The 26,980-nt window shown below is 39.3% G+C and overlaps 2 protein-coding genes across 4 annotated transcripts in view; one reads left to right on the top strand and one right to left on the bottom strand.

Annotated features, from left to right (window-relative positions):
- The window catches only part of gabrr2a (gamma-aminobutyric acid type A receptor subunit rho2a), a 35,939-nt gene extending 35,188 nt beyond the window's left edge, over positions 1–751 (bottom strand). The window contains exon 1 of the mRNA XM_055053139.1: positions 472–751. Coding sequence (XP_054909114.1) covers positions 472–635 — 164 coding nt within the window. The 5' untranslated portion in view covers positions 636–751. The remainder of the gene's footprint in view (positions 1–471) is intronic.
- On the top strand, positions 525–23,192 carry ankrd6a (ankyrin repeat domain 6a). 3 transcript variants are annotated; one of them, XM_055053137.1, is made up of 18 exons: positions 525–611; positions 3,409–3,507; positions 14,237–14,327; positions 15,138–15,209; positions 15,610–15,714; positions 15,791–15,889; positions 16,367–16,465; positions 16,899–16,997; positions 17,332–17,430; positions 17,824–17,901; positions 17,972–18,037; positions 18,118–18,165; positions 18,879–19,010; positions 19,082–19,234; positions 19,711–19,824; positions 19,902–20,172; positions 20,465–20,616; positions 21,684–23,192. In XM_055053137.1, exons 3-18 carry the CDS (start codon positions 14,250–14,252, stop codon positions 21,897–21,899), a joined length of 1,881 nt encoding a protein of 626 aa, XP_054909112.1. In that variant the 5' UTR covers positions 525–611; positions 3,409–3,507; positions 14,237–14,249; the 3' UTR covers positions 21,900–23,192. The 3 variants fall into 3 exon arrangements, with proteins under 3 accessions (XP_054909112.1, XP_054909113.1, XP_054909111.1); XM_055053136.1 differs by lacking the exons at positions 525–611; positions 3,409–3,507 and adding an exon at positions 13,082–13,341; XM_055053138.1 differs by lacking the exons at positions 525–611; positions 3,409–3,507; positions 18,879–19,010 and adding an exon at positions 13,081–13,341.
- Positions 23,193–26,980: the final 3,788 nt, after the last annotated feature.

The raw sequence follows: 26,980 nt of genomic DNA, 5'->3' as shown, positions 1-26,980 counted from the left end.
ATCGTTCAGGGGTTCTGGATCATTTGCTCGGAATAAGTCACATTAACAAAGACATCCCAAAAAAACAAACAAAAAAAAAACCTATGGAATCTGGAGTCTTATGCAAGAATTCCTGGTGGTTCGACCCAAAAGCCATCCGGATGCTGAATGTGACACTAATTTGAGTTACGGAGCTAATTTGTGCTGAAGGATATGCTGCTTACTTCCAGAAACTGAAAAAGAAAAATTAATCCGGGATGTTTTTTGAGTCAGACAAGAACTGACAAGAGAACTTGTTGAATGAAATTGTAAATTATGATTATCCAATTAAGCCGAATGCGTATAATTTATCCAGAGATGTTTCAATAAATCTATTAAAAACTAAAGAGCTGGTAAACTTCTCCCTCAGCCATCATTAGACTGACTAAACCTTGACAGCGCTCCATTTCTGATTCCCCGCCTCATCCATCTACATCATCCATCTGCACTTACGCGCCGTGCTTCTGGGTCTCCTCGGTTGCCGTCCATCTACGGACACGCTGTCGGTGCTTGCGCGCCTCCGCGGTTCGGCTCCGACCCAGCAGCAGCAGCAGGAGCAGCAGCAGCGAGAGGAGGAGCAGAGTTCTGTTCAGGTAAGGCATCCTGACGGCGTCCATCCACAGGTGAGTCCCTGCAGGAGCATCATCCTCCTCCGCACGCGAACCCTGTCATGGTCTCCGTCACGGTGTGATGTCTCTCAGCATCTGTGGACACACTCAGGAGCGCGCGCACACGCCCACTGTGGGATTATTCAGATTATGGCTCCTCATCATCATCATCACCATCACGGGGCGGGGTGAAACATTTCCAACCTTTGCAGGGGCGGAAAGAGACTCTGTACGGCCGCGGGCACCAGAAACCCACCAGATTGTTTTACATCTGTACATAAATCATCATGGAAGAGATTTTTCACTTTTTAACATTTGGTCACCTTACAAACGTCAACATGCTTTTCAAGCGTTTTTTGCGAATAGATCAACACAAAGGAAAGCATGAGTGGAAGAGAAAGGATGCATGCTTTTCAAGATGTTTCAATCCAATTTGATTTCATTCATATACATTCATTCCTGTTGTTTGTAATGGTAATTCAGTACAGCAAGCTAAGTTATCTGAATCTAAGGAAACCCAGCAGATTGAATCGAGTGATAAATATATAAAACTTATGGGAGGCTTATGTCTTCAGCCTCTCAGGTCAATATTTTGTAAGAAAGAAAAGAAGAACCATTTGCTCCAGTTTTAGCTGCAAGTCTTTTGGGGGGTTGTCTCTTCTGGATTTGTAAGTTTAGCTCAGTCAAATTGGATGGATTAGTTCAAGTCTTTCCACAGACTGTGGGCTTTGATTTGAATTTACATTTATATAGACCAACCTATTGTAGCTCTGTCTGTAAGTTTAATGTCTTTCTACTGCAGGGAATGTGACATTTTTTCCCCAGTCTCATCACTTTTTCAACCTCTGGTAGATTTTCTTCCGTCTATAGTCTGCTTTTACCTCCATCCATCTTCCTATCAACTCTGGTAAGGTTCTGATCACTATTCCCACAGCATGACGCTGCCACCTCTGTATCCTACTCAGGGTCTGGCTGTCAGATTTCTACTGACCTTGTCGCTTTAGGTTACAAATACAGGCATGAATAGTTTCACCTGAGTTGTTTGATCTTGCGTTTTGTTTTGTTGTATTTTTTTTCAGCTATTCTTGTTTTTGTATTGTTAATATATTTAACTGTTTTCTTGGTATTTATAGTAATTCTAGCTATATCTGTGTCAGCTACTACATTGTATGTGGTTTTGTTTTATTCTGTGGTGTTTCTTTCTCTGATACTTCCCTTTACATCGGCCACTTATTGTGTTGATGCACCTGGTTCCACTCATCACCTTTCCAGCCTTTATAAGCCTTTCAGATTCTTTCACTTATTGCAGATCCTTTACTACGTCAGACCTTATGCTAAGTCTGATGTGTTTGTCTCTTTCTGAATATTTCTTTGTGAAATGTTAAAGGTTTTAGGCTATTATAGTTTGCAGTTGATTTGTTAATTTGGTTGATTTATTTAGATTATTGTAAGACAAAACTGAATAAGAATGCAAAACGCATGTTTCACATTATTTGTATAAGAAATATTTTCTAACTGTTGATTTCTGCATTTGGTCTATGAGTTTTTAAGGCTTGACAGATTGATGATGACTTCATCACTGTTCATTTTTTAAAAGATAACACCCCCATTCCTGCAGAAATTACTCAGTGCACTTCCTGCCGAACTTTCTTATCTATCCAATTTTAGAATAATTTATCATCATCCACTCATTAAAAGCATGTTTTTTCTTTGCGTTCCATTTTTACGATTCAGCTACTTCTTTCTGTCAACAAATGCTTTTGTCACTGTTCTTCAAAACCACCAGAAACATCTTTGTCCAACTATGAAACACTTTCTTCCCCTTGCTGTGAAAATCAATGCTTGTTAAGTAAATGAGGACACATATTCATGCAACACTGGATCAATACCTAATAATAGGACGTATTTGTCTGGATTTTTGAAACTGTCACATCTGTTGTATCCGCACCACTTATATTAACTGGTTGGTTTCTCTCCATCTCAATCGTTGAACACCTGGATCTTTCAGTCTGCAGCAGGTTGTGGCTCTCCGCTCTGCCAGACTAAGAATTATGTAAAAAATTCAGCCTGTGGTGTCTAGATTAAAATGGGCTGAAGGCTTCTGGTTAATTTAGCTGCAGAGCTCTCAGCCGCCGCTTTTATTCTCTGGCTGGCTGTTAACGGGTTTAGTTACGGGTTACTGTGGAGCAGCACAAAATTTCTGAACACAGCTTCTGATTTCTGCAGCGGCATGAATCATCCAGCAATGTCTCCAACCTCAATGTGAACATTTTAACTTCCAAGGCCTGTACAAGGTTATAAACTCCAGTACAAATCGCCATGAATCAGATATTTATGGTGAAGTCATCCATGTTTCAGGGTTCAGCTCAGAGCAGGTTTGGTATTATTGGTCAGAAACAAGTTCATGATATGTTGCACGTTGCCTTTTTGCAGACTAGCACAGGAGGAATATGGAGCATTTTGCCAACAGCTGAAGTAAACTGCTTGTGTGGGGGGAGAAATAAAATCACATCAGTTCAAAAGCACAAATAAACAGGATCTAACAATAATTTCAGTATTTTTCAGTTTGTTTTATAAATGCACAATATAGTTCCAGTTAGTTATATCTTTTTCTCATTAATTACTGTTTTTATTTGTCCCAGTAAACAAAAAATGTTTTCTAAATTTTGATTTTTATTATTTCCTTGGTTTTAAGTCAGAACAGAATCTTAGAAAAACAGAAATCTGCAACCTCAGAACTTGAAATGTTTTTTTTTTGTTTTGTTTTTCGTATTGTGAGCAGGCTGCAGAGGATTTAACCAACAATCAGCACAAGGACAGAACACTGGACTAGCAACTGGCGCAAGAGGACAACTTGAGGAACGATATAACGTAGGAGAAGGTAGGTCTGATTATTGCTCTGGAGATCAAAACAGTCTCATAAAGCTGTGTTCACACAGTAGGCAAATGCGACACAAATCCGATTTTTAAAAGCAAAATCTAGCTTTTTCTTTGCAGTCTGAACGGCCCGATTCTATAGAAGAGGATTCGGGCCACCGAAAAAAAATAGATTAAAGTCTGAATTCTGAGTCTGAATTCAGTTCAGACTCAGAATTCAGAGATTAATGTCAGAATTCTTTTTCTTTTTCTTTCGGGGCGGCCCTAATCCTCTTCCGTACGATTCTGACCAATTATTATCCGCCACAAATCTGATATGTGCCACTTTCACATGTGATAATAATTCGGATACTTATCCGATTTTTTTTTCTAAGCATCTACTGTTTGAACTGTCGTTTCGCTTTTATAACACTGATGTGAAACACAGTCATAATTCCGCACCATACGCTGTAAATCCGGACGTAAAGGTGAAAATTATGACAATGAAATAAAATCCCAATCCCACCACATCTGATTCCTCTATAACGATGGATGGATGGATGGATGGATGGATGGATGGATGGATGGATGGATGGATGGATGGATGGATGGATGGATGGATGGATGGATGGATGGATGGATGGATGGATGGATGGATGGATGGATGGAGGATGGATGGATGGATGGATGGATGGATGGATGGATGGATGGATGGATGGATGGATGGATGGATGGATGGATGGATGGATGGATGGATGGATGGATGGATGGATGGATGGATGGATGGATGGATGGATGGAGACCTACTTTGATGATGTCACCATCTTCACAAATATAGACATTTGGTTGTCTATACGCAGTTTGTTTGCAGAATGCCCTGAATGCATTTAAATCAGAACGTAGCATTTACATGCCGTGTTACTGGATCTCTTTGCAGATCATCACACTTACAGGTAATCATCTGGAGCCTGTTAAAGTTCCAGCTTGGGTGAAAGGTCACTCACCCTTCCAGTCATTTCCTCCTCGTACCTGACAGCTGCATGATGAAACTGCAGTAATTATATGTCTGCAGCTGAATTACCTCCATTCACGCAGATGACAGCTGTAATTCTGCCCTGACTGATCAGAAACTCTGAATTAAAGCTACTGAATTTCATCTCCGACGTCTCCGACGGAGATCAAATCATCTGTCGCATTTGAATAATTACAATGATACTTTTGATTAAGTCTTTATTATTCACCTTTCCATTATTAGAGGGCATTCCTTCAGAGCCTGCAGAGACACGTGATGTGATTCGAAGATCTTTCAGCAGAACATGAAGAATTTCTTCGCCTTAATTTGTCAATCCAGATTAGTGATGGGATTTCAGGCCAGTCTGCAGCTGCTCTTTCTCTTAAAGACAATCATCTTCCTCCTCATGCTCACTTCACATGTGATCTCATGATAACCCTGCAGACTTATTATAACAGACTAAAGAATAAATCACGTTTGAGTTGTTTTAGCTTCTCTTTGTTCTTTTTGAGGCTAAAGTAAAAGTTTTTCCTCCCATATAAAGTGTCTTGAAATTCTTTCTAAAAACACTAAAAACACCAAATTTATTGAATTTTATTGAAATTTAACACAAAGTAGGACATTCGTGGTTCATGGTTTAAAAATGACATCCAGAAAACAAGTGTGTGAATTTCTATTCAAACCTCTTTGACATTGACTTATTAAGAAAATCCAGCACCAGATTCCACCTGTAAAAACGTAGCTCTATTGTAAATGCCTCAGAGGTTTGTCGAAAACGTCTGTTTCCTGTGTGGGTTGCTCCACGTCATTCAACGAAAAGGTTAAAGGTCATTCCGCCTCAAATTCAGGTGAAAACCTTTACCTCTGCAGTCGGATCTGACAGATTTCTTCTCCTAACATTTTCAGATGGAGTCAGGACACATTAGTTAAAAATTAAAAACACCAGGTTTGCTAACATCAGATATCTCTGAGCTGTCAGGTTTTTGTGGGACTGACAGTTATAAAACAGTGTTACTAAATGGTATTTTCCCCGTTTCTTTTACTAAATCCATCCTCTCTGTAAACCATAAAGAAATCTGTTTGTTTTTCTGTCTGCAAGTTGCTTCAGACAAATTTTATTGTTTAATCTACGTTCAGTTGTTGATCTCATCTCCAAAGTTCACATCTCTCCGCTTTAACTCTTCAGCCGGTGGACTAAAACTCAACAATACAACCATAGATTATTATAATACATTGTGATTTTATGTAATCGCTCTCGTGTTGCTCTGGAACTGACCACATGAAGCGGCAGATTTGTTTTATATCCAGATGTGCTGTGAGGACACAATGACATCAGGATGATTTGACAGATTTACAGGGAAACTTCTCGCTGCTTCCCTGGTGCAGAAAATGTCTCAGTGGATGAGTCCGGCTTCTGACCAAAGAGAGACCCGCAGAGTCGTGCAGGATGGTGAGAAATGAAATCACATCTCATCGGCAGTGAAAAGTGTCTATTTTCAGATCTGGGTCACAGCAACAAACTGCAAAAAGCTTCTGTTCAGAACAAAGACAGTGATGATCCTCCTGGGAAGAGTTTTAGATGAGGAATATTTCCCAAACTGTCAGTTACCCTCGGTTGGTTCCCAAAGGGAAGAAAAGCTGTCAGGCCGTTACAAATTGTTCAATATTTCCTTTTTTTATTCCTTTTGGTAGTTTATTTTCTTTGGAACACTTTGCTTTTAGTTTGTTTTTGTTTTTTTTTGGTACAAAAACAACAACAGAGAGACATAAGACATCAACAAGTGTTACATCATACGAGAATTAATGGGGACAAAAAATGTAGAAGGGGGGGGAAAGAAAAACAACCCAGCAAAATGTGCATTTCCCAGTGTAAACACTGAGGTCTAAGATCATGGCAACCTTATCTCATAGTGACAGAGCAGTATAACACCATCTGTGAATAATAATGTATTAAAAGTGACAATCTATGGACTTCACAAAACACACTCATTACTTTTATCACACGTTCTCAGATAATTAAATTTTAGTCTGCTCAGTTCTGCCTATTTGATCTCATTTCAGAATGAACTTTTTTAGGGCATCTTGTCACTTTATATTCATAAGAGTTGCTTCCCCAAACTCAAAGTTTACATATGAAAATGGCTGCAAAGAGATGCGCAAATATAAAAGTACCTATTTGACAAGCATAATTAGAGCCTCCTGCACAACCAACAAGAATGCAGCAAATAATTTCTGGATTGTAAAGTCAACAACCAACAATTATCTTTTCCAGAAGCCATTGTACAGCGCAAACAGGTCATCACTACATCCATGTTTCGGGTCTGATTTCTAGTTTCCAAGCTATGCGTTGACTCTAGATTGTTCCTCTTTTGAAACAAAGATGATAATTTCAGTTTTGTTTCTGTTCAGAGGGAAAGTTATGGCACCTCCACATTTGTTTAAAGCATCTGTTCAGTGCTGATAAAGTGATAAATTTCTCAGATCTCTTGTAAAACTCCTCAGGCTTCCTTTGGATCTCCTGTAGACTGCAGACTTCCCACAGTAACCTGGATGTTTTTCCCTTGACGGGTCAGCATCATTTTGGAAAAAACGGAAAGAAAGAAAAAGAAGTGCAGTGCAGAGAGGATGTTAGGCGGATCTCTGGAAACAGATAAAACACTGAAAAAGGTCCAGTTGTGCATTTGTTCCAGTTTCTACTCATCATTTCAGCCCTCAGGCTTCAGCCAGATTAAACTGCTTTGATGTGAACGTCATGCATACATCAGAACAACATCTATACAGCTTGACGGACGAACTGTGGTCCTGAATGGCTTCATTTAGAAAAACAACCCTATTGGAGACCCTTCAAAGGAGCATCCTGTCGAATTAACTGAAGTTGGGTTTTAAAACGAAATGTTTTTCTCCTCGCAAACAGAAACCAGCTGCTTGTTCTTGTCAGCGAGTTTATTGTGTTCAGAGGTTCAAACAGAATAAATTCCTATAGAATAAGTTTATTTTACACATGTTCTCACAGGGTTTATGGATGAAGATAAAAAAAATGTCAGATTTAGATGGTGGGGATCATGTAGTCACACAATGAGGGAACTGTCATAAACATGTTTTATTCACCCGCATCTGCTGTTGGTGAATAAATTTCATGATCTTAATATGATCCAAATATCAACTCTCAGCTTAGACGAGTTTATCTCATTAAAAAAATTTATGTTATTCCAAAGCTTGAACGTTATCTGATTAGCATAATGTTTAAAATTGTTACACACAAATTCAAGGTGAGTGTTTCTTCTCAGGGTTGCTTTAAAATGTGTCAGACAGAAAATCAGAGTCAAGCTGAGATCTGCAGCCCGACTGTGGAGCTTTGACCCCTCAGATGCTCAATGTGAGAATAAAAGGTGAACAAAAACACACTTTGCTCTCAGCTGACCCAGCAGATGATGGTGGAATGAAAAACTCACCTCACTGGACGTCAAATAGCTTTAAATAAAACCAGGATTTCACTCAGCTTCAAAGAAAAATCTAAAACAATTGCTTTTGTTGTTGTTACCTGAACATCTTTAAAATGCTACAAGCTCATCAATTTTCAGAATATCTATAGATGTACTTAAATATTTAAAGGTCCAGCTCACCTAATGAACTTAGCTGGGTGCAAACACAACTTTAAATTAAACCCTGCAGCCCAGTTTGACGGTAATCAGCATTCAGTTTACAGGCTCAAAACAAAAGTTTGATCTCAAATAGACAGAAAAGAAAACCTGCAGAAGAGCTTAAAGATTTGTCAGTAACTTTTTGGATTCTTTTAGAGAAACTTGTTACGTAACAGTATAAATAATTTCTGAATCATCTGGATGATTCTTTGCAGTCGTCTTACATCATGTCACTTCTTAAAAGGGCGTTAAAGACGTCAAAGCTCCACACTTCAATCCCTTCTCAAACATAAAACAATAAGACAGCTGCCAATCTTCCCAGGAGTCTTCTGACCTTGAGATCAGACCATCAGAAGAAAAAACTACGAGCTTAATTTCAGACTTTACAGGCCTTAGGTAGCAGGCTAAATGTCAAAGTTTATGAACGAACAAACAGAAATAAACTGAAGCATTCAGGCTTGTTGGAAAGGACTGACGGAAAAAACTCCTTTTCTCTAAAAAGAGTTTTAAAAAAGTGAATTGCATGCAGAATAACTTTAATAAACTGGAGAAACATTGAAAAGAATAACCGAAGGACTTCCATTTCAAAAATTGCAATATACAAAGAAAACTTGAATTAACTTACTACTGTTTATCCCTCTTTGTGTCTTGTCTTTGTTGTGACCTGAATTGGTTGGTGCCTGTTGTCCTAAATATGTACCGAATATGATTGTTTCATCCTGAACATGTTTTTAATCTATTCTGAATGTGTTCAGGTGTTCCTGAATGGATTTTGAACATGTCTGTGTGCTATTAAATATCTCCTTAAGTAGCTCTGTGTAGCTCGCAGACATAAAATCAAATGGTCCTGAATAGATTTTTAGTGTGTTTCACACACACCTGATAGTCCATTGGACTCGGCTCACAAAATCTATTAGATTTACAAAAATAAAAAGTCAAACTCGTGTCCTTCCAGTTTGTGTTGCTGTTTTGAAGACTGTGTCCAGATGTGTTTCGGGTCCTGATGTTGGGACCTGCTGCTGGGTAATTAAACACCTCTTCCCTGTGGGTTGATGGTTGTTAATTAATTTAAACGTGTTGAGACTCAAAGTGACAATAACCTCTGCAGATTAGTTTAATATCACGTCACAAAGTTCGGATCATACTTTTCTATTTCAGATCATGCTTAACTCCATCTGGGATCAGAGTAAAATGACCGTTAAGTCTAAAAAATAAAGAATCAGAGTCAACAGACCTCCTTCCCCCCAAACCGCTCCCTCCTCCTCTGCATCTTTAACAGCGGCAACAGATGTGAGGCTGAACGACTCGGGACCCGTGGCGCCAACATGTGCCGTGTCTGTCTCGGAAATCCCTCAGAGTTTTTCTCTGAATTCAGAGAACAAAGGAGAAGCTGGTGTGACAGTTTCAGGACAGTTGGAGGTGATTTGGGTCCACATGGTACCAATGACCCTGCAGAGGAAAGCAAACAGAACATGTTTCAGTTACTGACACTGTTTTTTTCAGGTTGGTCAGAACCAAACAGAACAAGCAGAAAAGAGTTACATTGAGCCAAAAATGTTCTTGTTTCTATAATCAGTGATGGAAAAAACACTCAAACAGCACTTCCTGTCTGGAATGTTTCTCCTAAAAACCTCAAAACTTCATCTTCAGATTTAAGTTTTCAGACCTGATTTCATTCAGTCTCAGTTCACTCTTAATAAAAATCCCTCAAATTATTTAATAGAGTTTCATTAACATTTTCCTAACACACTTTTTCCTTCCACTCAACTTTCAATAAGTATGCTAGATCTTTTTCCACGATATTCTAATTTGGGGTTTTCATTATTTGCGAACTATAATAATGGCAAAAATAAAGGTATTTCTACAATATATACGAGTTTTGCTCTCTGACATTATTGACAAGAAATGTAGAAATGATGAAGCTTTAATGTATGGCTCATAAACGCATAAAGATTTAATCAGCAACACAAAGTAAGGCATAACTGTGAAATCAAAGGAATGAATGCATTGTTTTCAAGCTCTTTTGCACATAAGACCTGAAAAATGTGGCATATATTTTGTATTCATCCCCATTAGTCTGATACCCGTAAATCAAAAACATGACACCTCTCCAATCCAAACAGCCAGTTTTGCTTTTTGTCAAACTGAATACAACTTTAAAGTCAAAACTATAGCGTGGCCTTTTTAGGAAAAAACGTTCACCCAACCCACAGCATCATGCTGCCTTTACTATGTTTCACAGTGAGGATGTTGTTCTCAGGGTGACACACAGTGTTAGATTAGAGACAAACGTGTTTTAAAGTGTGACAAACTAAACAATGAAAGTTTCTGACCCAAAATGAGCCCCTGGTTGAATTTGAATGAGAGCAAATCTTTGCTTGCGGTGAAAAATGTTGCATAACGTTTCATACTTCTTTTGATTTACTTAAACAGAAAGTCATTTAGCAATGCACGTCATATCATTTTAATTATTTTATGCATCCACTCTTGTCTGTTTTGTGAGCTCTTTCGGTTTTAAGGTAATGTAAACAACACCTCATTATGTCTAACTAAATCAGCAGGAATTGCTCTGATAAATTACACGCAGATTTTCAAAACTCTGCATGTAATTTATCTCAGGACAAAGAGACAAACTCCAACATCCTATTGGAGGCAAGAACTGGTTATGTCCATCCTTCCTGCCATTAGGTCCCCCTCTGTGACCCGGGGAAAATCTCCGAGGAAGTAAGGCGAGTGCAGAGCTCAGGATGAGCTGGAAATCCCAGATGTGGGAGCGCTCAGGCAGCACAGCCGGATTATAGCCCCGAACATCAAATTGTCTTATGTAACACATTGTAATGCTGACAGCAGCAGCGGCGATTACATAATCTGACCTGGAAAGGAAGAGATGGCATGCACGTGGGCGTGCACGCTCACTCTGGGAGATCAAACCGCCGTCATGTGACCCGATGCACTCTGGGCTGCAGTCTGGGACAGTTTTCCATCAAAACTGATGTGAATGTTTAGCTGCAGAGATCCCAGAAACTAAAACTCAGTGTGTCGGTGTGGATTCATTATCGGATCAGAACTCTGCAGGCAGAAAGTCCGGCAAAATAACACCAGAACCTGACTATCAACCTAGAAAGAATTCCTTCTTCCTCAGAAAATGTTTTAGTTTAGCACAGTAAACACATTGGGTGCCTTTGAAAAGTCACAGTAATAAAATAAAAAATAAAATAAAAAAACAGCCATAATTTGGTTTATTCAGTCTGTTATAGAGAAAAAAAACTGGGTGTTTATTTTTCAAAACAATATTATTTAGTTCCAACTCAAATATTTATTTTCTGAGCTAAATATTTAGCCCAGACTTTTGTTTGATAAATATTTGCTAAACTAAATATTTATGTTGCCAGCTAAATATTTAACTCATAACTGAAAATTCAGTCCATGGTGATTTTGTTAGGAACAGTGAATGGTCATATTTGGGGGGTTTTTTGCATTTAGTTTGCAAAATTGACATTTAATTTGGAACAAAATATCTTTAGGAAAATTAGCTTTCGAGCTTAATATTAATTTTGAAAGCTAAATATTTAACTTAACATTTAGTTTGGAAATCTGACAATTAAAAATGTAGGAATAAGATGCTAAAAGTACAACTGAAAAATCAAAACCCACATATTTTTCTTTATGACAAACTAAAAAGAATCAAAATACTGCTGTCAATTTTTTGTTGTAACTTTACAAACAGCAACTCGCGGGTTGCTTTGGTTTGTTAAAGAACGTTCAGTCCGAAGCATTTTCAGCCACAGTCTGCAGAATAACAAGGGATTAGTTTCTGTTGAAAGAAAAATCAGTTGTCAGAGGAGTTTCACAGGGAGCTGTGCAGCAGATTAAATCTGACAGAGAACATCTCTGGAAAATAGTAAAGCAGCACGAACCTTGCTCACCCAGCTGGCATCCGTGGACGAGTTTTATGTTGTTTCTATTGGGAGACATGTTTAATTTAGTCACAGCTTTACAAAGAAAAAACTCAGGCATGAGAGAGAATGGGAATTTAGCAGTTTCTGCAAAAATAACATCAACACTGAGCTGTGATGATGATGATGATGATGATGATGATGATGATGATGATGATGATGATGATGTGGTTGATGAGAATTGTCTTAGTTACAATGACGATAAAAATGATACTGGTGATGATGATGATGATGATGATGATGATGATGATGATGATGATGATGATGATGATGATGATGATGATGATGGCATTAATGATGATGATATTGCTGATGATGAAGATGGCAATGATTCCAATAATGGCATTGATGATGATGATGATGATGATGATGATGATGATGATGATGATGATGATGATGATGATGATGATGATGATGATGATGATGATGCTTGTTATGATGATGATTATGATGATATTGCTGATGATGAAGATGCCAATGATATTAATGATGATGATGATGATGATGATGATGGCATTAATGATGATGATGATGATGATGATGATGATGATGATATTGCTGATGATGAAGATGGCAATGATTCCAATAATGGCATTGATGATGATGATGATGATGATGATGATGATGATGATGATGATGATGATGATGATGATGATATTGCTGATGATGAAGATGGCAATGATTCCAATAATGGCATTGATGATGATGATGATGATGATGATGATGATACTTGTTATGATGATGATGATGATATTGCTGATGATGAAGATGCCAATGATATTAATGATGATGATGACCATGATGATGATGATCAGCCAATGAGAATCTGGTTCCCTTCTGTAGCGTCACAGAAGAAACGTCACAGTTTCTTCTGTGGCGTTTCGCTGACGTCACGCCCGAAACCAATCAAACGCTCCCTCCGCTAATTGTTGGAGTATAAAACTTTCCCTGCATGTGTAGAGGCTCAGATTGAGCAGATTAAACGTGGATTGAGTCTTTTAAAGGTTTCTCCTCCCATTAAAACCGGTGCAAGTCCCCCCTCCTCCTCCTTTAATCTGCCCTGCGCTGTGACATCTGTCCGCGTCTCTGCGCGTCTTCCTCTCAGTGAGTGATCCGCTGCTGCTGCAACTGCAACTGATGCTGCAACTGATGCTGATCCTCAACACAACCGGCAGAAAAAGTTTCTTCTAAAATAAAAACTGATGCTCCTTTTTCCTGCCGACGAATCGGCCGTCTCTGTGCAGGATCAGGTAAATCAGCTTCCTCTGACTTATTCTGTTCAACAGTTTCTGATTCTTCTGCAAATCCTGAGGGGTTTGCAGGAATTTAAGCCAACATTCTCAATCCTAACTCTTAGACACATCGTTTAGGGTGGAATTATGCAAAAGTTTCGTGATTTTCTTCTTTAACTCGAGCTGAAGTATGAAATATAATGACTTCGCCTTAAAGTTTTGGCTGCTGTTAAGGGATGAGGCGTTCACTGACATTATGGAAACAGGAATGATTTCGTTTGAATTTTAAGTCATTTCCTCTCCAACTTAACAATTGCTCAATTTCACTCTCAACTCGCTGATTTTATGACCGGAGAATGACTTTTAGAAACAGCAGAAAGAACTTAAACAAAACATGTGAGCCTCACCTCTGTGAAAAGTACAATGAAAACCTCAGAAATAAAATATCTTATTGTTGGATTTACCATATCAATCAATGCACATATCATTCTTTACATAATTAATGCCCCACACTGGGGTTAGTTTGATTATATTTCTGCACTTTTCACCTGTTGTTCTGGTCTTGTTTGTATTGTTTACATCAATATAAAGGTAGAAAAAAAAAAAAAGAAAAAGTCCAATAAAATGGACTCACCCAGAGAGATGACAGAGAACAACAGAGACAACAGAGGGATTACTCACGACTTTGTTCTGTTTGGAGACATGTCCAGGATTAAAGGCTCATTCTGACCATCAGCTCTGAAATCCTTTATATTTCTGATGTGAAGAGGAAGATTAAAGGGTCTGACCAGCAGAATCTCAGCCTCTTGCAGAACATTTACAGCATTAGGCTTTCACAGAGTTTTTCTCTTCTCTTTCCACCGTTTCTTGGTTTGCTCAGAGATTATTTCTCATTTTTCTCTTTCTCCTGCAGGTGCAGCGGCTGAATGGCGGCGTTCTGCAGCAGAGACTCTGTCAGATCTTCAGACGTGGAGAACTTGGTTTGCACGCTGAGTTCATCTGAGGTGACGCCTTCATTGAGATGGATTCCACACATCTACTAAAATATTAATACAAAAAGTCTGCTTCAGTCTAATTTGAAATTTAACGTCACTTCACTTTTTTTCTACAGGGAAAAAACAATTCTGTAATTTTTCTCAACATTCTGATTTTTTTCCTTAGAATTTTGTTTTAAATCTCAGAATGGTCTTTCTCAAAATTCTGAAGTTAATCTCAGAATTCTGATTCTAATTTCCCAGAGTTTTGTTTTTTTTCTCAAAATTCTGACTTATTTCTCTGAATTCTGATTTTCTTTCTTATAATTATGACTTTAATTTCTGTATTCTGACATTTTTCTCAGAATTCTGACTTTAACCTCAAAATTCTGATTTTCTTCCTCAAATTTTAGATTTTCTTCCCCAAACTTCTGACTTTAAATTCTGAGATTTTCCTGAAAGTCTTGATTTTCTTTCTCTGAGTTACGAGTTTGATCTCAGAATTCTCACATTTTATTCAAAATTCTGACTTTTATTTCCCAGAATTTTGTTTTCTGAGCATTCTGACTTTTTCCTCCAAATTCTGACTTATTTCTCTGAATTCTGATTTTCTTTCTTAGAATTCTGACTTTCACCTCTAGATTCCGATTTTTAATTCCTCAGAATTCAGATTTTTATTTTCACAGAATTTTGTCTTTTAGATATTATGACTTTAATTTCAGAATCCCAACTTTAACCTAAGAAATTTTACTTCATGCTCAGTTTTCTGACTTCTATCTCAAATTTCCGTCCTTTTTTTCCTGGAAAATAATAATGTGCTATATGTTTCTGTGACAACAGGGAGTAGAAAACTCTCCTCACATGAAGGTGGTCCACTGCAGACCTGGAGGCGATGAAGTGGTCCATTCAAAGGTTTGGAGGACACTTATGAGTTTCTGCAGATTGAATATTTAATACTAACTGTTTGAATCGACAGGAAACGTCTAAGGACCGCGTGCTGAATCAATTTTACACTTATCCACTGACTTTGACATCTTTGAACTTGCACAACTTGGATTTTTAAAACTGTTAGGCAGAAGGTCATGACCTTTTTTTTAGCAATTTGCAGCAAATTCAAAAGAAAAATGTGCAAAATATTAATTTTGAGTAATAGATCCCTTTTAAAGCTATATAAAGCCACAAACATTTTGACACAGTTTTGTCTTCCAGGTGCATAAACTCATGTGTGCATCTGGTTATCATCTATAAACGTAATTTACTGTGAAATCTTTGACGTGCATCAGGTTTAGAAGTGTGGCGGTTTTGGTTTCAGATGTCCAGGTATCAGACGGCTCTGCACCGAAGCGCCATGGTGGGGAACAGCGAGACCATGGCCGCTCTGATCGCTGGGGGCTGCGCTGTGGACCTGCAGGACCCGGTAAGTTCTGATCATCAGTGTTTAGTGCTACAGATCACGTTCCTCCATTCTGACTGCCGTGTTCTGTTTGTTTGAGCTTGGAAACACGGCGCTCCATGAGGCGTCCTGGCACGGATTCACACAGTGCGTCAAACTGCTCGTTAAGGCTGGCGCTGACGTGCGCGTCAAGAACAAGGTAATTAGAGGAAAACTCATCTCAGCAGAGACAGAGAGACTGAATTTTCAACTCTGAGATTTCCACAACAAAGCCTCTATTGTTGAAGGGGGAAAAAGCTGGAAAATATACCGGATCAGCTCCTGAGTCTGAAGTTTTAGAGTTCGGTAAACATCCATCTTGTTTCCAGTTTGCAGAGATTATAATTCCATGACTGTGTAATGATATACTGAATAAAGTCAAGACCTTTATGATCTGACATTTCTGTTACTTGAGCCTCTGATTGGACCAGCAGAACACCAATTTAATGCAGTTGTTCTTAAATTAACCTGCCAATCAGCGGGGGTTTGTTCTGACCGAAATAAACCCACCAATCATCCTCACTTATTCCTGCAGAGCCTCTCAGGCCGAATGTGAAGTGATTTCTGATCTCTACCTGCAGCAGGAACTGAACTGACCGCCCAGGGTTCAGGTCTCGGTTTGTTCTGAGTGTTTCAGGCGGGAAACTCGGCCCTTCACCTGGCCTGCCAGAACGCACACGCTGCTACTGCTCAGCTGCTGCTGCTCGGAGGTTCGAATCCCGACGCCAAGAACAAGGTGGGAAAAGACAACATATCTAGCAAATCATTAAAAGCCAGAAATATGTCACTTATGGGAATGAGAAGATTTAAACTGCTGAGCAGTGCATGTACAAGCCTGATTGACAGCTCTAAGACCGTCCTCCTGACTCTGATTGGTTGTTTGGATTTGATTTCTTCACAGTTTATATGTCTCATACGATACTGTCACAACAGTAAATGTTTTTGCAAATATGCATATAGCACTTAAGTTACATATTGCAGCTTTAATTCCCCCTTTTCTCCCTTATGATGAGTTTGTTTGTGTAGCAGTCTGAGGCTACTAGAGCTGCCTAATGCTCCATTTTGAAAAAAATATATATATAAATAAAAAATAAAATGATTCAGGTCAACAAAAGAAGCGTTCTGTTTCCAGTCGTCCCAGTCAAATAAAACCAGTGCTCCTGCTTCAGGTGGGCGATTCCTGTCTGCATGTGGCTGCTCGCTACAACAACCTGAACCTGCTGAAGATCCTGCTGAGGTCGCGGTGCCGCTTGAATGAGACCAACCAGGTGACAGCATGCCTTCTTCCTGACACTTACAGACAATTCAACATCAATCAAATTGTTGCAATCATCCTCTGCTAATTTAGTAATCGATTAATTGTTAAGTGGCCTTTTTTGAGCAGTCTCAAACGGGCAATTTGCTGAAAGAACAACATATTCAGAGCAATAATTAAGTTAAAAATACACATATTTGTATTTGAAAATTAGATAACCCTTTTTTTGTAAATATATTGCACTAATAGTCAACATTACATTAAATGAATGCCATGCTATTTAATTGTAGGCAATAAAATGCTTTTCTTCTTACTTTGGTTCTGGTTCTGGTTCTGTTGGACTGCAGGTTGGAGACACAGCTCTTCACGTCGCATCAGCTCTGAACCACAGGAAAGCTGTTCAGCTTTTACTGTCAGCAGGTCTGGATGTGAGAGTCCGGAACAACGTAAGACTTTTTCATTATACTTTAGTTTTACTTCATTATGACTTTTATGTCTAATTCAGCGAGTTTTAATTAATTCACTAGTATTTATGAGTCATTATTAGTTAAATATGATTTAGTTTTAGTTTAGCATTTACGACCTACAGTAGCAGTTTTAGTTTTATAAACACGACATAATTCCAGTTACTTATAGTTTTCCCTCATTATTTACCATTTTTAATTGTTTCAGTTAATGAAAATGTTATTTTCAACTTCAGTTTTTGTTATTTTGTAAGCTTTAGTTGACTTGGTAACTTAAACTGAAGAATGTTGGAACATCTGAAGCTAATCCAGGTGATTCATTTAACTCATGTCAGAGTTGAAGTGTTTCCTGGCTGACATGTTTTCCTCCTTCAGGCAGGGAAAACAGCGCTGGATAAAGCCAGAGAGCACCAGAGCAGACAGGTGGCTCTGCTGCTCTCCAAAGTTCCTCAGGTTCATTAACTCACTTATTCATCAATATTAAATCAAAACATGTCACCAGAACGAGTGTTCCTCCCTTCAGGTACGTTACATGAGGAGAAAGACGATGAGGAAGCCCAGACTGAGACCGCCGACTCGACCCGCCAAAGTAAGAAACAGAAAGTTTAAGATCAGGTTCAGAATCATTTGAGGAGTTTTGCAGTGTTTTTTTTTTTCTCTGGTTTCCAGGTCGGCGCCTTGAAGATGGAGCAAACAGAACCCAGATCAGGCGGTGAGGTGAGTCATGAGCTGAATCCGGTTAAATCAGAGTCAAGCGACTTGGAGTCAGATTAGAGTCACATGACTTCGATAAGGCTGGAGCCAAATGACTTAGAAACCAGAAACTCAGGAGAAAAATGATGAACAAAAAGCAGTTTCACCTCTTGGACTCGAGGCCTATTTGATTATTTTAGTTTTAAATTGGCAGTATTACATATTTTCCAGACACATTGTGTCATTTCACAACACAATCAAATAACCACACTACTTTTAGTAGTTATAAAAATGCTATATGTAAAAAAATATGACTTAAAAGTACATTTGACTTTGTAATTTAAACACCTTGAAATTGGGCTTTTGCCTCTTTAAAATTCCAGCTCTTTCTGAAAATCACCACAACGTGGCTCCTCTATTAACCCTTTAACAATGTTTTTTTTTACCAACGTTTCACTGAGAAATAGCTTCTTTCATGAGTTCAGCAATTCTACCTGGTGTTTGCTAATTGCTGCTGGCTAGTCGGAAGGAGCTCAGTCCAAGAGTTAATGGAGAATGTTGTTCTGTAATAGGGAAGCTCAGAAGATTGGAAACTGCAGCTCTGAGGCTTTGGACTTGCATTCCTTTAATTGACTTGAGACTCTGGAATAATTTCCAAAACCCAGAGAGTAAACTCCCTTCCTAATCCCAACTGTGACACAAATCCTGCAAGCAGTGAGACTTTGACGTCTCTGCAGGAGCTGGATGCAGAAGATCTCGCCTCAGGAAGGAAACACAATAAATCGCAGAAGGACGAGTTCTGGGATGAGGGTGGAAAAACGTTTCAGCTGTACACTCTGTACAGAGACAGGGAGGGCAGAGTTCGGCAGGTTGGTCCAGTCCAGTTCAGAGCTTACAGGTTCCTCAGGAGAAGATTGAGTAAATCTCTGTTTCCTGCTAGGCTCCTGCCAGCGGCTGCATCTGCGAGTCTCTCCTAAAGAAGCTGCAGGGCGATCTGACGACCACGAAGCAGGAGCTGAGGCTGCAGATCCTGCATGTCCAGGAGGAGCTGCACAGCCAGATGGACAGGATGGAGCGCCGCAACAAACACCAGGTTAGCCTCTAATGATGCATTTCAGTGACGTGGGAATTGGGAACTCGGATCTGGGTTTGACGTCAGAACCGAAGTAACAACGTTCACGTTAAGAGGTCAGAATGTCAACATGGCTGTGTCCATAAACGTTTTCTGTCGCTCTTAGGAAAATCGTTTTACTTTATATTAGTGTTAGCGTAATGCTAATAAAATGTAAAAATATGATTACAAGAACAAAGTATTAAAACATTAATTTTAGAAACATTTTACATTTGTGTCTTCTAATTAAATACGTTTCCACCACATCTTAAAACTTGATGCGAGGAGCGGCCATATTGAAACGCAAAGTCCACTTACAAGTCATAACGCCATTCCAGTTGAATTTCCCAGTTCTGAGTAACCGCAGCGTCAATCTGATTGACCAAATCCATGAAAATCTGAAGAATCAAAAGATTGTGAGGCTTTCAGGCCTTCGTCTGCTTTGTTTCTTTGAAAAGCTCAGGAAGTTGGAGATGTTGATCCAGGAGAAAGCAGCGTCTGAGAGGAGGAGCCTCACATCCAGGATGGAGCAGAGAGCAGCACAGGACCGAGCAGAAGCTCTGAGGAACCAGGTACCATCACCTGACCCAGTTCAGCACCTGATCCCCTGGGTGTGACGCCGTTTAGCAGCTCTTTGCTCCGTCTCCAGGACGCTCTGAGATATGAGCTGAAGAGCTGGTGTCTGTCTCTGCTGGAGGACTTGGACATCTCAGTTCCAGCTGAGACCGTTTACCAGAACCTGCTGCTGTCTCCGTCCGCAGCAGAAACGGACCTGGAGTCGGTGCCGCTGCTGTTTTCCGGAGACAGCAGCCCTTGTGTGTCCGCCAGCACCCTGACACCCGGAGGATCTGAGCGTTTGAGGCTGGCCGAACCGACCGGGAGCAGAACCTACTTCGAGATGAAGGTGGACAGGTGTGCAGGTACGTGTAACATTTATAAATTAATAAATACCAAGGCGAAAATATTATCTTGGAAAATAATCCTCCTTTTTTGTACTTTAGGCCAAATTATTGTTGTTACACATTTTTGACTGTGTGACTTTACAAACGGCACCACATAGACGAGCACAAACTTAAAACAACAAAACTATAAATTACTTTTCCTCAATGACAGATCAGAACCAGAACCTAGAAAGCTCAATGGACCTCTCCACAGTCTCTTCTGCCCCCTCCTGGCTCCCAGCAGTACTGCAGAACCTTCCTCTCTCTGTAGATTACTCCGAGAAACCCTCCAGCAGCACCAGCACCGGTCCACAGGAAGAGGGCTGGAGCTCCAAAAACGACACCATGGTCCTGGAGTTCCTCATGGACCGACCTGCTGACCCCACATTCATTCAGGAGAGGAAACACCTGCATGCCATGGAGGTGAGACTCCCATTTGATTTTAGATTGGGAATTCAGTTCGATTAAAGGACCAAAGTTACAACGTTTGTTACATTTTCAGTTGCTGTGGTTTATTTTCTCACTACGCTGTGTTCAAACGACCCAAACTAATTAAAAAACCTGTTCCCCTCCTCGCCTGTGGTGGTGCTGCAACAAGAAGAAGAAAACATGAAGGCAACTTCCTTCTGTACAAAATGTAAAAAACTGACTGGTGTCAGATTTTACTGTTTGAATGATTTCTCTTTTGTCTTTGGCAAAAGACAATGAGCCACTTTTCCCTCTAGTTCCAGACTTGCACATTTGTTTTGGTGGTATTTACCCAGAATGCCTTGCGCCGTCGCCCACCTCCTGATTCCTGACCTCCAGGGGTCTCCAGAGTTCACTTCAACTGAACCAAACCTTGTATAGAAGTGAAATCTCTTGCAGTTCAAATGCATGTGTGAACCACAGCAAAAGCAGGAAGTGGACTACAGCACAGGGCATTCTGGGTAAAAAGTCTAGCGCTAGCAAGAGAATTTGTTCATGGTCTTTTATCAAAGACAAAAGTGAAATCCTACCAACACTAAAATCTGACGGTACTCCATTTTTGATTACATTTAGCGAAAGTAGAAGCTACATGCATGTCTTCTACTTCTTCTTTTCTTCAGTAGTTCTTGTTGCAGCGCCACCACAGGTGAGGCGGGGAACAGGGTTTTTTTTTTATTATTTTGGGTGAGAACAGCTAAAAACATAAAATGTTGCAATTGTAGTCCCCACTTGAACTTCATATTCATATGAGGACTTTGACTAGGCCATTCTAACACATAGATATGGTTGATCTAACCCAGCAGGTCTTTGCTCTGGTCCCAATGTTCTGCATGTTTTCGGTACTTTATTGATACCTCATCTCACTTAAATAAATTATAATTAACATATTTTTTGTAGTATTTAAGCGAAGTAGCTAAAGCAGAATCACATCTGCTGGAGCAGCTAAGACATGAAGCACAGCGGCCCTTCAGGACCAGCCAGTGAAATTCTGCTGACTAACTGAAGCTGTCTTCTTACTTTAGGTGACTCAGCAGTTCTTTGACGCCGTGTCGGCTCAGCTGGAGCGCTGGTGCTCCAGGAAGATCCTGGAGGTGGAGTTCCAGTCGGAGCTCAGGGCCCAGACGGAGAGGAAGGAGATGCTGCAGCGAATCGGAGAGCTGGAGGAGGAGCTTCACCGGCTGCAGACCAATGAGGAGAAAGAGTGCTTCTTGAGACCGAAGAAATCAGATTTTAACTGAGGAATGATGCAAAGTGTTCTCCCAGCAGACCTTAGCTTCACGTTTGTTGGAGACCTTCATGTTTGTAAGATTTTATCAGGAGAGTCTAAAACACTCTGTCTTTGTCTCCAGGAGATGAGGGTTCAAAGGGGATGTTCATCACATTTGTTGCACAAAATCAGTTTTACATAATTCTGCCTGTTTTGAGCTCCTTGTAGAACAAATGGATGGGCAGTTATACAACCATGTAGCTTTGAAAAGCAGAAGTGGAGCCTCCTGCACAAAATGCAGTGTTTTCTGGATGGTAAATCAACAATAAAACATTTCTCTCTTGCAGGAGCCATTGTACAGTGGTAAAACCAGCTGACCAAATGTGCTGGAGCTCATTTGATAGGTACGGGGTGGGGTTGCCAGATAACATACAGTTACCTGTTGAATATGACTTAACAATTGGGAGGTTTTTTGGAACAGCTCATTTTCTAGACACCTTAAAACATTAACTTATTGCCAAAGAACGGCAATAAGTTAATAAACCACTGGAAGAAACAGTGTTTCCCCCAGTGTATTATAAGCCTGGCGGGCTACCAGGCTTTCCTTGTGCCCCCGCCAGGCTAAGTATTGCTTATGTATTAAATTTTTTGTTTAATGTTTGCATCTTTAAGATATTATTTTTGGTGTTCAGGTATTAATCTTACAATCTTTCAATAGCACATAATAATCAAGTGATATTTTTCAATTTCCTGTCACCTTTAAAGATTTTTAACTCAAAAACACAATAAGCCGCTGAATGAATGACTGCCCTTGCACCCAACTGAGCTTACAAAGTTTTCTGGGAGAAAACCTTGCACTTAAGTTTTTAAAATTAGTTTAGATCCAAATAGAAGCATGAAAACATGCAAAATGTAAATTTTGCACGATTTTTCTGCTGTATAATTGTGATAAACGTCTCAGCTTTTGTAAAATCCCAGAAGGTTCCTCATAATCCATTCCATCAAGCGTCAAAACAGGAACCTTAAGAAAAATAAATAAAACCTCAGAGTGTCGGTTGATGTAAAAAAAAGAAGAAAAAATGCGAATGTTTTTCTTTCATTACAGCCTGATGCACGCTCTTCTCCTTGTGCTAATGAGCCGAGACAAGTGTAGAGTAATGTTGAACCGTATTTTATGTTGATTATTTGCTTGTTATCTCTGTAGAAACACAAAGCAGAAAAGTTTTTTTTTTCTCGTAACCTTGTTTCTGTATTTTGAGTGGAATAACACAGCTTTGCTTAATGCATAAATAAAAACTGCACAAAATAAAGTAGCTAAATATTTGTCCTCTGTGATTTATTCAGGGATAGTTAAAGTTTAATCTGAACCACCACCATCACATTTGTTATTTAAAAACTCCATAAATCTAGTCTTTATGTTTTTGTGTTGTTTTGTTTAATTATTTTTTACTTTCTTTTTTTTTTTTTTTTTTTTTTGTCCTATTGGGTTGGATCACAACTGGCCAGTACCTGTCATTGCTTTTTTGCAGAGCGGGGGAAAACAGTATCAGACCTGAACAGGTGAGTTTGAGACCTTCAGCTGCTGAAGAGCTTTGCTCACATGCGCCCCCTGGTGTACAAATTAAGTTCTGCGGCAGGAAAATCATCTCCTCCATGCTGGTGCCAGAGTACCTGGAGAAGATCTGCCCACGCACTGGGAGAAAAAGTAAAATCCATTTAGAAAGATCACAGGTTGTGATTGAGACCTGGAACCTTCTTGCTGCAAGACAACAGTACGAACTGCGCCACCATGTGGCCTGCAGGAGAAGGAACGAGAAATAACGCAATTTTCAATCAAACTCCTGAACATAATTAGAACACACCAAAACATGGCCGCCCGCCCAACTGATGGGCCAATAACCTCTCAAAACTAAAACTATTTGCCAAAATCTGACCTTTTATAGAATAAGAAAACATTTTGCTGAAATAAAACACACGTGGTGCAATTTTCTTTAAAAATGTCCTCTGGTCAGAGAAGTTAAAACTGACAGACTTGCTACATGAAAGATGGTGGTAGCATCATTCTGTGGGTAAAGGTGGGGATTTATTGTGTTGTTTATCAACTATTGTATTCATAAGAATTTTGACTAATTATTCTCTTGATAGATTTCAGTCAATTATGTAAAATCATTTTTAATTCTAATACAAAAAGTTGCAATAAAATTTGAAGTGCATATCAATTATATCTACTATGGTGTTGCCTTTTTAATTTTTGACTTTTTGAAAATTTCTAAAAATTTCAGATATTTTTTCTAGCAACTGTTTGACTTTTCAAACTCAGAAATGTCTGAGTTTTTCTCCTTTTTCCTAATGCGCCACAGTATGAGAGCATGATCCAAATGCAGTTTGTTTGTTTTTTTTATGATCTGAGATTACAGGGCAGAGAATGAGTGGGCGGGGCTTTCACGCAGTGGGCGGGGCTCTGGTTGTGTAACCCAATGATCCTGGTGTGACATCTGGCGTCGGGCCTCCGCGAGCACACCGCAGCTTCTGAAGGGAAAATCAAATCAATGCTGCATCGACCGCATGGGGGCGCGATGGAAACCTAATTAAAGGCCCTGCAGGCACAGCTGGTCGTTTTCATGCAGACCGAGCTGAAACATGCGGCTGTACAGTGATGGAGGGCTCAGCGCACAGCAGGACGCAAGGTTTAGTCTGAGCTCATCACGGGATTTCAGGAACACGTTGATCATTTCCGTGGTCAGCTGCTGCGAAAAATGCAATAATGAATCACTTCCTGTCTGAGCATTTAATGCAGCGTCGTTTAAAACCTCAATGAGGTTTCAGTATTGATAAAACACATCTGGATTCCCAAACTTTTCACATTGACACCTAAAAAAACAATTATTTTCCTTTATTTATTAAAAAATAAGTATAAATATAGAATATAATAGCATCATAATTTTTTTTCTTTGAAAATAATTGAAATTTTTCTAATTATTTCATGGGACATTTACATTTATTAATAATCTGCCAGTCAAAGTAGCACTTTTTCATCAATATTAAGGAGCTTTTCACTTTAAACAAGCTCTTATATCTTGCTGAAAGGTTAATTGTTAGTTTGGTCTCATTTCAAGTTTATGGCAATATTTGCGCAAGACTATGTTTTTGCATTAAATAATGTTATATGATTATTTCTTTTTGAACATTTCTTCTCAGAAGAGGCTATTTAACGCTTTAATCTCTCAGATTTCATCATCTGCTGTTTCTTTTCTTGTTTTTGTTTCTCAGATCAAATTTTAATTCAAATGAAATAATAGTTCACTAGGCAATTATTTCACTTATAGCACACGCGTCAAACTTAAGGCCCGGGGGCCAAATCTGGCCCGCCGTAGATTTTTATATGGCCCTACAAACTCCAAATTACATCAATAAGTTGCTAGAAGTTTTCACAAATCTGCAAAATTCACACAAAATCAACAAATCTATACATTTTATTCAGATTTTACTGCACATTTATTGACAAAAACATTGGGCGTCAGTCGGCCTTACTTGATGTCAAGTTATAGTCCATAATTAATATCACATTTCACATCATACATTAAAAATTCCTTACAAACATTTCTAAATTTGCACCTCAAAATCACTAAAACAATCATAAAATCGTGCATAAACAGCTATTTGTTTATTTGATATTGTAACGGTTTAAAATATCAGTAAATATATTCTGGCACAACCCGCCCTTTAAGAACATCCAGATTTCTGACATGACCCGAAATGAAAATGTCAAGTGAAATATTCTGCCAGTTCAACAAATACTTTTTGTATCTATCTTGCTAAATAACTCACTGTGAGTTAGTTTTTTTTTTATTCCAATTGTTACAAGATATTTGTAGTACAAAAATACTTGGTAATATTTTGTGTTTTTGCAGTTTTTTCATATTTCTTGTCACTGAGATTAAATCTGAGCTCAGAACTTCACCTGGCTGAGGCGAATCTCCAAGATGCGAGTGAAAAACGTACTTCAGTGTCTCTCAGGCCCATATGACGATCCGGACTGGAGTTGGCACCCCGACCATGGGAGCAGGGTGGGGGCAGAGACCCGGCAGTAGCTGATCAATGCTCACATCCTGTGAACCCTGCATGTAACACGGCAGAGCGTTCCCAACACACACAGACACACAGCTGCACAGCGGAGGGAACGGCACGGCCGCTCGGGATTAGAACCCAGGGAGAACCGAGCAGCCCCATGGGGTAGAAGCATCCCTAATCGGCGTTTTCCCAGGAATTACTAACACGAAGCCATTCACATGGAGGCCCAGAGGGACAGAGGACCTGTGAGATGTAAGCTGCTGTTTGCATGTTTGTGTCAAGTTGTGATGTTCGATGTTTAGAGGAAGCAGAGAAGACAAAGTGAACACTGAGGTGCCGATTCCTGTTTTTTTAAAAAAGGTTTTGATATTTTCTTCCAACTGTTGCAGCGTCTTAGTTCAACCACTGACCATCCACTGCCCAAACAAAGCTCATACTGCGGTGGCCCTCAGGGACAAAACACTGCAGCAAATTCCTTTTATATCATTTGAGAAAACTTAAGACAAACTGCAAACATTTAAATAAAGAATTTTGAGAAAGCATTTTCCATTGCATTGGGATTTAGAAACAACAAATCTTCTGAATTTACTTTCAGGTTTTGGTTGTTTGTTTTTTTGGATCTTTGAAGCTGAACCAGAAGCTGCAGCATTTTCCAATGAAAGTAAAATAAACTGAGCCAAACCGAAGCTCCTGTTGGTGAAACTGAGCAGCAGCAGGTTATATAACATCCAGCCCGCAGCTCAACTATGAAGGTCGACCCCCTCAAACTGTCCAACAAGTGATCTGTCAATGGTTTCCCCAGCAGAGGTTCACCTGGACGGCTTCCCCTCACCTTTATCTCAAACCAAAAGCCTTCAGATGTGATGCTTTTAATCAAGATTTGGTCTTTTACACTCATGACTCTTTTTAAAACACTCATCTAAAAAAGTATTTTAAATATTTGAGGGTATCTATCTATGCTACAGAAAAGAATTTCATGCCATTTATTTATTTACAAAGAGACAATATACAGCATTTCATTGACCTTTTATACAGCAATGG

This window comes from Poeciliopsis prolifica, unplaced genomic scaffold (assembly GCF_027474105.1).
Source record: "Poeciliopsis prolifica strain line A6 unplaced genomic scaffold, Auburn_PproV2 SCAFFOLD037, whole genome shotgun sequence".
In the NCBI taxonomy this organism is placed as follows: domain Eukaryota; kingdom Metazoa; phylum Chordata; class Actinopteri; order Cyprinodontiformes; family Poeciliidae; genus Poeciliopsis; species Poeciliopsis prolifica.
Note: the sequence above shows the minus strand (reverse complement) of the source record. Positions and strands in the feature narration are given on the sequence as shown.

Excerpts from the sequence above, each read along its gene's own strand:
- ankrd6a (XM_055053137.1), top strand. The coding sequence starts at position 14,250 with ATGGCGGCGTTCTGCAGCAGAGACTCTGTCAGATCTTCAGACGTGGAG. Across the intron at positions 16,998-17,331 it reads GCTTGAATGAGACCAACCAG|GTTGGAGACACAGCTCTTCA; the intron begins GTGACAGCATGC and ends GTTGGACTGCAG. Across the intron at positions 20,173-20,464 it reads GAAGGTGGACAGGTGTGCAG|ATTACTCCGAGAAACCCTCC; the intron begins GTACGTGTAACA and ends CTCTCTCTGTAG.